The sequence below is a fragment of the Vicia villosa genome, unplaced genomic scaffold (assembly GCF_029867415.1).
Source record: "Vicia villosa cultivar HV-30 ecotype Madison, WI unplaced genomic scaffold, Vvil1.0 ctg.000197F_1_1, whole genome shotgun sequence".
Classification (NCBI taxonomy): Eukaryota; Viridiplantae; Streptophyta; class Magnoliopsida; order Fabales; family Fabaceae; genus Vicia; species Vicia villosa.
In genome coordinates this window covers 90,043-101,131 of record NW_026705066.1, presented here as the reverse complement: position 1 = coordinate 101,131, position 11,089 = coordinate 90,043, and the positions used below count along the sequence as shown (strand labels likewise).

At 35.5% G+C, this 11,089-nt stretch overlaps 1 protein-coding gene across 1 annotated transcript; it reads right to left on the bottom strand.

Annotated features, from left to right (window-relative positions):
- Positions 1 to 244: 244 nt before the first annotated feature.
- On the bottom strand, positions 245 to 1,979 carry LOC131625258 (bidirectional sugar transporter SWEET7b-like). The gene is made up of 6 exons (XM_058896138.1): positions 1,937 to 1,979; positions 1,660 to 1,696; positions 1,325 to 1,541; positions 1,083 to 1,244; positions 477 to 599; positions 245 to 367 (listed from the first exon to the last, which is right to left on the bottom strand). Exons 1-6 carry the CDS (start codon positions 1,977 to 1,979, stop codon positions 245 to 247), a joined length of 705 nt encoding a protein of 234 aa, XP_058752121.1.
- Between the last annotated feature and the right edge of the window lie 9,110 nt (positions 1,980 to 11,089).

Genomic DNA, 11,089 nt, shown 5'->3' with positions numbered 1-11,089 from the left:
TACATATTTATAGACAAAGATAGTCGTCTTGTACAAAACATTATGACCTACAAAATTACGCTTCAGTCGACAATTTGGGAGGGTTTTGCACTACCATGCCTTTTAAAAGATAGTCATTTCAATTAGTTGTGATACAAACGTGAGACTCAAGTGAAAATATTAATCTTCCTAATATCCTTTACTTTTGATTTATTCTAACACTTTCATATTTCAAGAAGAAAAATAGTAGAATGTCATTATCACATTAGACACCAGTTGGATTTTGAACATTATCGCCACCATCACTTATATTTTCTCCCCTGCACCAGAAATAAGCATATAATATAAGTTGAACAAGTCCAGAGATTACTCCGACTCCATTGCTGATCTGCAAGATTATTTCAAAGGTATATCAGTTAGCTATAAATTAGTTAAAAACATCTTATCCAATTGAAATATAATTATTAACTCACAATAATATATATTAAATTAATTACCAAAACATAAATGTCAAAGGGGTGGATCAAAGCATATGTTGTCCAACATAATCCATTAAGAAAGTTAGCTACAGAGAGCCAAAATGGCATGTATTTCACACTCTTGGTTTTAATAACCTTTGCCTGAACATAATATTAAACAAAACATCATGATTAATTACATGTAAAGTAATTTACAAATAAAATTTAGTTGATATTATCTATTAATTAACAAACATTCGGTCATATCTCATCATTTAGATGTGGCAAATAATATTTTTTAAAAGCGAAATTCTATTTTTACATTAAATATAACATGTACACCGTATAATAATACGGTTTTGTTTTTCTAAAATATTTAATAATTATTTTTTATTCTTGCTAACACAGACAATTGCTTGGGGCAATGTTTATGGGATATACGGTGTACACACATGGGTGTTACATTTTGGTGTAAGCATAGCACCTCTCTTTTTAAAATACAAACAAAAATATCTCTATAGTAATATTTGATCACAGTTTTGATGTGTGTGTAAAATTATATTAAAGAAAACTATTTTACATTTTTAATAGATAAAAATTAATTTGTTTAAATTAATTTGAATATATAAGATATAGGTAACTTACCATGACAGTAAGAGGAGAGACATACATCATTATATTAAATATGTCACAAATAATACCAACCACCAAAGATCTCTTGGTAGTGCCATGTAATACCAACATTGTAATAAGAACAATAACAGCAAAGAAAATAGCCTCGATGAGGAGATAAAGAAGCAACTTCTTCTGAGATTAGAGGAAAAATAATGGTGAGCAACAAAAGAGGAATTGTTTAATTAACCAGAGTGGAAGTAAGATATACATACCCTTCCTTTATTGTTGGCATATATATAAAATATGGTAAGATAAACAAACTCAAAACCAAGCCCAACGCCATTGATGGTAACAACCAAAAGACTATTTGGGTGAACAAAAGGCAATCCATAAAACACCCAAAATGCACAATTCAACACTGTTGCTATGTATGGATCAGGCTTGAACTCTTCCACATCTTTATTCTTTATAATTTTATAGAAAGTTGGACTGCAGTTCATTCCATTAGTTAATAATCCTTAATAAATATTCAATAATCAACACATTATTTTATAATGATTCACATTTGCACAAAATAAAGTAAATTAGAGTTAAAGAGTTTAATTACGCTGGTGAAAAGAACAATCCAAACGAGATAACGTTCCCTACATTAAGATTTCAAGAGAGATTATTGGTAAGAGTTAATTGATTAAGAGAACAAGTTAGAATTGTTCTTCATGCATAATGAATTATTCGCTATATAATTTGAAATTAAAAAATTGAATTAATGCAATTCACAACAAACATGAATCAATGCAATGCAAATGAAAACTGGGGGAGAAAAATTAAATTCTCATATATGATTTTTTTTGTTGCAATTGAGGTATAAAATGAGAATAACAAACCTATAATTCCAACAACGTTACGAGCTATTGAAGCGCTCACCATTTTTTTAAGCAAATAATATACAGTAGAAAACACACTAAAAGAAAAGAATGAAAAGAAGAATATAACGCGTGAGAGATGAAGATGAATGAAACAATCGATGGTTATATTGATATTTTGTATAGTTATCCATCTCATTATAGTTTTTACATCTCATCAAAATTCATATTTGATACTGAAAATCAAAGATATGTGTTGTGTTATAACAAATTCTAGTTTTTCTTTAACAATATTACAAGTGAATTTAGATGTCTTTAGATTTGATTATTTGAGTTTATCTACTAAATTTAATATTTTTTTTTGAAGAAATCATAGCACTAAATTTAATATTTGTCAGACTATTTATGGGAGTGATTATGATAACAACATATAATATGTTTGTATTATGCTTTCAATTAATTTTAATTAACCATGTAAAATAATTTATGAAAATAATTTAAAATTTATAAAAAATGTTTTATTTTATAAACAACTTATATGATACATAATTAAATTTGAAATGATTAACTAAAATTCCTTAAATTAAGATGCATTATAAATGTAAACGAGTTTTAAAGAGACGTCTAATAGTATCTCATTTTGATTATGTCATTTGGTTATAATTAGGTTTTGTTAGTTTAAAGTTCATCCTCTGTGTTCTTTATAAGTCGTTTTAGAAGAAAAAAAATATACTACAATATATGTCGTTTTATAATATCATATTAATGTTAAGTTTTTAATTACTATGTAATTTTTTTAATACTATTAAAGAATGACAATTTTGTAAAATCTTTCATAATTTTTTTTTATACAACAATTATTACAATTTTTAATATGTGTGAAAAATCAAATATAACTCATATTAAAAAATATAGGGAGTAACAAATAACATATAACTAGTTTAGTTTGAAGAGGATAATTGATAGTTGAAAGTTGATCAACTACTGATTAAATTTTATTGTAATAAAATCAACTGTTGAACTAACATAGTACATATAAAAACATAAAAAATATATTTACTTTTTTTCAATGATACCAAATATAAAGTTGAAAGAAAAAAGCAAATGTACTAGAAAAATATGAGAGAGAAAGTCTCTCTGCCTTCTCTCTAGAAACCTGGTTTCTTCTGGTTTTCCTTGTTGTTCCTTTGCGTCTCTTCCATGGTGTGGCACAGTGTCAACAAGTGGGGTTTCCGTAATTTGGCATCGAGGTGGGATACGTTTCCGTTTGGTGGAGCTCAGATGGGTTCAGAGGTACAAACTTCTTCCATTATCTTCTCCGAGTTTCTTGAGAGAATTAAGGCTTCTGACATTTTTCGAGTTATTTGATTGCATTAGGGACGTGGTTATTTCTAATAATAGGAACAAGTTGGGTAAACGATATGGGTTCGCGTGGTTCAAAGGCGTGGAAGATGTTAGGATGTTAGCATTTAAGCTAGATAATATCTTGATTGACGACAAGAAAATCCTTGCTAATCCACCCAAATATGAAAGGGGCAGAGGTAATGTTGGTTCGGGGAAAGTAGAGTTCAACAAGGGTGAGGGTGAGCAGAGAAGGGGTGTTCCCAATGTTGTTAGGCGGAGTGAAGTGGGGTCTAAATCGTTTGCGGAGGTCGTTTTAGAAGGGAAGAAGAACGTGTTTCAGGAGGAATTTGCGGTCTTTGAGTTCCATTCTTCATGTGAAATCAAATATCGATGGAAGAAAGCTTTCGTTGGAGAGGTTATTTTTCACATGGCTTCTTACAACATCCAAACACATTTTGAGATGAAGGGTTTCTTTTCAGTCAAAGTGATCCCTTTAGGAGCCAATATTTGTTTGTTGGAGGAAGGTGTTACCAAAGATCTGATCAACAAGGGGAGCACTTGGTGGAAGCAATAGTTCCATGTGATTAGATCTTGGCAAGGGAGATATGTTGATTTTGTTAGGGTTACTTGGGTTAGTGTTCATGGGGTCCCCTATCATGCTTGGTGTGTATATTTCTTTGTGAAGCTTGCTAATTCCTTTGGCTCTTATATGTATGTTGATGATAACACATTGAAAGGAGGCACCATGGACATGGCGAGATTCATGGTGAGGGTCCCTAATAATTTTGTTTTGAAGGATCTTATGAGTGTTGTTATTGACGATTTAGAGTTTTATTTAGTTTTGAGAGAAGATCCCACTGGTCCTCAGTGCTTAGTGAAGGAATAAGGTCGGTCGATGAGAAAGAATCTTCTTCTTTTAGTTCCGAAGGAGTATGGACGAATCAAAAGAGGAGATTCTTTGGGGACGAGGAGAATGGAAGCCATTGTTCTGCTTTGAGTAAAGACATGGAAGATTGTGTGTTGCGTGAAGAGAAAAAGAGTGCGAAAAGGATATCTATTATGGGTCTGAGTAAGGCAGTTTCAGCAGACTACGAAGCTGCTTCACCGCAGGAAAAGGTGATTGAGACAGGTACTTTTGATAAAGCTTTATTGAATGCTAAGGAGTTGAAAAGTATGAGTCACTATTTTGGCAATAGTCCTTCTATTTTTCTTGTTGAGTCCAATTCCGTAGGGACTAGAGTTTTGGATTCTTTAGAGGCTCCTGCTGTTCCCTCTGTTGTGCCGATTGTTGCTCCTAGCTCTGTGCCTAGAAAAGTGGATCAAGCTATTAAAAAGCAAAGAGGGAAAAAGTTAAAGTTTAAAAACTTTGTTGAGGTGGGTGGGCCTTTGAGTCATATTATTTCGAGGCCTAAAAAGAAAACTTTGAGCCTAAATAGAGGATTACTTCGGACCCGAGTATCATTAAGGGACCAGTTCTGATGTTTTTCCTTTTTCTGCTGCTACTACTAGTACGACACATGAGGAAAGCACCTTATCGATTTACCATGGTGAACACTTTGGAGATTCGGAAATTCTGAGATGCAACTAGATTTTTTTTGGGAAATTTTGGTTTGGATTCGAGAGACAAATTATGGAAGACATCGAAAATTTGGGGGTGGTTCCGTTAGATTCAAGAAGGGATTATCAAAAGAGAATTGAGGATTTAGGCAGAGAAGCTACAAAGAGAAAGGAAGGTGGGAAGGAGAATTTTAGTATGTCTAAATTATTATGGGTTCTTTGAATATTAGAGAAGGAGGTAGTATGATTAAGATAAGGAGGATTAATAGTATTATCCAGAAGGGTAAAGTGGATTTGTTTCTAATCTGTGAAATAAAATTGTCAGAGTTATCTGGTTCAGTTGCTAAGAGCTTTTGGGAGTCTGAAGATATTAATTTTTCTTACTCAGCGGCGGAAGGATTGTCAGGAGGTTTATTGAACATGTGGAAAGTTAGTATGGTCAAGGTTATTAGCAGCTTCTGGGGATGTGGATTTTTAGGCATCAAGGTCACTTGGAAAAACTGTATATATTACATAGTTAATCTATATTCTGCTTGTTTTTTAGTCTTGAAGCGTGTTATGTGAAAAAATCGGTTGGAGTTGAAACAAATATTTAAGGATGGTGAATGGATTTTTGGTGGAGATTTTAATGCGGTTAAGAAGAGGAACAAGAGGGTTAGTCATTTAATGGTGAGAAGAAATGTTGAATGGGGGCAATTCTCTAATTTTACTGATGAGAGCGGCTTGATAGATATTCCGTGCAAAGGCAAGAAATTCAGTTGGTATAGTGGTGATGGGAAATCGAAGAGTAGGATTGATCGAGTTTTGGTGGCCGATAATATTGTCTATTCTTGGGGAGTGGTTGGTCATCTTATTGGAATGATAGACATTAAGATAATTTCCCGGTGTGGTTAGAGGTGGATAAAGAAGATTGACGAACCCGAACCGTTCAAGTTTACCAACAAATGGTTTTCTAATAAGGATTTTGATCACTATGTCGAGAAGGAGTGGAAATTTTTGGTATTGAACGGTAGAGGTGATTTTGTGTTATAATATAAGTTTCGTTTACTTAAAGGTAGGCTTAAATGGTGGGACAAATTGGTTTTTGAAAAGTTCGATTTGGAAGTAGAGGATGGAGTTAGGGAGATGAACGGTTTGGATGATTTTGTTGTGATGGGGGAGGAGGTGCAAGCCATTAAAAACAAGGCGAGTAGTAGATTTTGGTTGAATTTAAGGATTAAGGAAAATATGCTTATTCAAAAATCTAGACTAAAGGGGTTAAACGATGGGAATTCTAAGAGCAAATACTTCCATAGGGTGGTGAAAGATAGGAGGCGGAATAATCATATTTGTTCTATTATTACGAGTGGAGGAATTGTGAATTCGGTGGTGGAGGTAAAGGAAGTACTTAAACTGCATTTCTAAGAAAAATTTATTGAGAATTGTAATAATTGGCCGATTCTAGAAGGAGCTTTTTTCAATACTTTGAGTCAGGAAGATCGTCTCTTGCTCGAAGTTCATTTTTTCAAAGGGGAAATTAGGGAAGTGGTTTGGAGTTGTGAAGGTTCAAAAAGTTCGGGTCCCGATGGTCTCTCTCTTCTTTTTGTGAAGAATTGTTGGTTTTTCTTAAAAGAAGATGTTATAGCTTGCTTCAACGAATTTCACTCGGGGGTTGTTTTGTCTAAGTCGATCATATCCTTTTTCCTTACTCTGATTTCGAAGTCATATAACCCTTTGGGATTAGATGATTATAGGCCTATTTTCTTGGTGGATTGCATTCATAAAGTTGTCTCTAAATTGTAGGCTGGTAGGATTAAAAGGATGTTATCCTCAATTATTTCCCAAAGCCAATGTGCTTTCGTCCCGGGGAGACAAATGCTTGATGGGGTTTTAGTCGCTAATGAATTGGTGGATTTTGTTTTGAAGGAAGGGAGAGAACGCCTCCTTTTCAAGGCCGACTTTGAAAAGGCGTATGATAAAGTTAGTTAGAATTTCCTTAGATTCATGATTAAGAATATGGGATTCTGGGAGGTGAGGATGAAGTGGATGAGGCGTTGATTTTCTCTAGAAAAATGCCAGTCTTAGTCAACGGAAGGAATTTAAGGTGGAAAGGGGTTTGAGATAAGGAGATCCTCTTTCTCCTTTTCATTTTTTCATAGTGGTAGAATGTTCAAAGGGTTTGGTTAATAAAACGGTGGAATATGGAGATTGTGTGGGTTGTAACATGAACGGTAAATGTTTCATTGATGTTCGCGGACGACACTTTATTGATAGGTGACAGTAGTTGGAAACACCTTTGGGAAATCAAATTGGTTTTGAGGGGTTTTGAATTTGTCTCGGGGCATGGCATCAACTTTCATAAGAGCAAGCTCATTGGTATAAACATCAATACTAACTTTTTGGAAGTTGCCACATCCTTCCTTTCTTGCATGTCGGAGTCGAAAGAGTTTACTTTTCTTGGTATCCAAATTGGATATAACCTAAAAAGGATTTCTATGTGGAGGCCGCTTTTGTCGAATATTATAAGGGGCGTCTTCTTGGAATGGGAGGTGGCTTAGTTTCGGGGGAAGAATCACGCTTATTAAGTCGATGTTGGGGAGTTTAGCCATACTTGTTAGAACAAGATTTGTTCTGATCAATTATCTTAGTTTTGATGATAACAATAATATGAATTTTGCTTAAGATAATATGGTACTCTAATCCAATGCAATTTCCCTTTCAGGAAATATATAAAGAGTACGCATAATTCAGCGCTCAGAAGATGTGTCTCAAATGGTTCAGCATGCAACATCAGAACATGGTCTGGCAAGACATCAGAAGATGGTCGAAGCAGAATCAGAACATGGGTCTATGAAAGCATCAGAAGAACATGAGATCAGAAGCACTGAAGATCAGAAGATGGTATCACGCTCAGAAGCACTTCAAGGTCAGAAGATCAGAAGATGCTATGCACCAAGATGTTTGACTCTGATGATTTTCAAACGTCGTATTCACAAACATCAGATCAGAAGGAAGTACACGTGGCAGACTACGCTGACTGACAAAAGGAACGTTAAAAGCTACTAAAGGCTACGTCAGTAGACACAGCGTGAACAAGGCTCGAGGTAGTTGACAAAAGCGTATAACATTAAATGCAAAGCTGTACGGAACACGCAAAGCATTAAATGCATTCAACGGTCATCTTCTCAACGCCTATAAATATGAAGTTCTGATGAGAAGCAAGGTTAACGATCCTGAACAAATACAATTCAAATTAACTTGCTGAAACGCTGTTCAATCAAAGCTCAGAATCTTCATCAACTCACTACATTGCTGTTGTAATATCTTAGTGAGATTAAGCTTAAACTGTAAGAGAAATATCACAGTTGTGATTATAGCTTTTAAGAAGCATTTGTAAACTCTTAAATTGATTACATTAAGTTGTAAGGAACTAGAGTGATCGTGTGATCAGTATACTCTAGGAAGTCTTGGCAGTTGGCTGAGCAGTTTGTAACTAGAGTGATCAGGTTGATCAGAATACTCTAGAGGAAGTCTTAGCAGTTGGCTGAGCAGGAAGTCTTAGGAGTGAACTAAGCCTAGAGTGATCGTGTTGATCAGTAGACTCTAGAAAAAGTCTTAGGAGTGAACTAAGCAGTTGTTCCCGGAGTGATCAGTGTGTGATCAGAAGACTCTGGAAGACTTAGTTGCGGACTAAGTGGAAAACCATTGTAATCCGTGCGATTAGTGGATTAAATCCTCAGTTGAGGTAAATCATCTCTGCGGGGGTGGACTGGAGTAGCTTCGTTAACAGCGAACCAGGATAAAAATAATTGTGCAATTTATTTTTATCGTCCAAGTTTTAAAGTCACACTTATTCAATCCCCCCCCCTTTCTAAGTGTTTTTCTATCCTTCAATTGGCATCAGAGCGCCGGTTCTAAGGTGCAAGCACTTAACCGTGTTTAGAAAAGATTCAGGAAGAGAAAAACGCTTCATTTAAAAGATGGTTGATGAAAGTGAAAGGACTACACCTACACCTGCATCTACATCTGGCTCTGCTGAGCAATACAACGGTAACAATGGTTATACTAGACCGCCGGTATTTAATGGTGAAAACTTTGAATACTGGAAAGATAAACTGGAAAGTTACTTTCTGGGTCTAGATGGTGATCTATGGGATCTTCTGATGGATGGTTACAAACATCCAGTAAATGCCAGAGGCGTGAAGCTGTCAAGGCAAGAAATGAATGATGATCAAAAGAAGCTTTTCAGGAATCATCATAAATGCAGAACTGTTTTGCTGAATGCTATCTCTCATGCTGAGTATGAGAAGATATCTAACAGGGAAACGGCCTATGACATATATGAGTCCTTGAAAATGACTCATGAAGGAAATACTCAAGTCAAGGAGACAAAAGCTCTTGCCTTAATCCAGAAGTATGAAGCCTTCAAGATGGAGGATGATGAAGACATTGAAAAGATGTTTTCGAGATTTCAAACTCTGACTGCTGGATTGAGAGTTCTTGACAAAGGATACACCAAGGCTGATCATGTAAAGAAGATCATCAGAAGCTTACCCAGAAGATGGGGTCCGATGGTGACTGCATTCAAGATTGCGAAGAATCTGAATGAAGTTTCTCTGGAAGAGCTTATCAGCGCCTTGAGAAGTCATGAAATTGAGCTGGACGCAAATGAGCCTCAAAAGAAAGGTAAGTCTATTGCATTAAAATCAAATATCAAGAAATGCACTAACGCTTTTCAGGCTAGAGAAGAAGATCCTGAAGAATCAGAATCTGAAGAAGAAGATGAACTGTCCCTGATCTCCAGAAGGCTAAATCAACTCTGGAAGACCAAGCAAAGGAAGTTCAGAGGCTTCAGAAGTTCAAGGAAATTTGAACGTGGAGAATCTTCTGATGAAAGAAGATTTGACAAGAAGAAGGTCATGTGCTATGAATGCAATGAGCCTGGACACTACAAGAATGAATGTCCGAATCTCCAGAAGGAAAGTCCCAAGAAAAAGTTTCATAAGAAGAAAGGTCTTATGGCAACCTGGGATGAGTCAGAAGATGATTCAGAAGATGAGCAGGCCAACTGTGCGCTGATGGCGACAGAAGATGACGGATCAGAATCTACATCAGAATCAGATTCTGAAGAGGTATTTTCTGAACTTACTAGAGATGAGTTAGTTTCCGGTCTAACTGAACTTCTGGAACTCAAGTCTCAGATTAGTCTCAAATACAAAAAGCTGAAAAAGCAATTTGAATTTGAAACAAAGAAGCTTGAGTTAGAGAATTCTGAATTAAAAGAAAAACTTTTAAAATTATCCAATAATGTTGGATCTCCTTCTAATTCAGAAAAATCCACTCCTAGTCTAAACCATATTCTGAAAGAATATGATTTAAGTTTCAGAAAGTTCTTATCTAGAAGTATTGGCAGAAGTCAGCTAGCTTCTATGATATATGCTGTGTCTGGAAACAAAAGAGTTGGCATTGGTTATGAGGGTGAAACCCCATACAAACTTGAACCTGTTGATGAAATGAAAATCACATACAAGCCATTGTATGATCAGTTCAAGTATGGCCACTCACATGATATTAGGCACACTTCACATGCACAAAGTTTTCACATTACACACACTAAGAAGCATGTGACACAACCTAGGAAATATCATGAAACTCACATTAAGAATTATCATGCTGTTCCTCCTATTGCTTACAATGTTAAATCCAAGTTCAATCAGAACTTGAGAAAATCTAACAAGAAAGGACCCAAGAAAATGTGGGTACCTAAGGATAAGATTATTCCTATTGCAGATATCCTTGGCTGCAAGAAGGACAAAGCACAACATGTCATGGTACCTGGACTCTGGATGCTCGCGACACATGACAGGAAGAAGGTCTATGTTCCAAGACCTGGTGCTTAAGTCTGGAGGAGAAGTCAAGTTCGGAGGAGATCAGAAGGGCAAGATAATTGGCTCTGGAACTATAAAGTCTGGTAACTCTCCTTCCATCTCTAATGTACTTCTTGTAGAAGGATTAACTCATAACCTCTTATCTATCAGTCAATTAAGTGACAATGGTTATGATATAATCTTCAATCAAGAGTCTTGCAAGGCTGTAAATCAGAAGGATGGCTCAATCCTATTTACAGGCAAGAGGAAGAACAACATTTATAAGACAGATCTGCAAGATCTTATGAGTCAGAAGGTGACTTGTCTTATGTCTGTTTCTGAAGAGCAGTGGGTCTGGCACAGGAAATTAGGTCATGCTAGTTTGAGAAAGATCTCTCAGATTAACAAACTGAATCTTGTCAGAGGA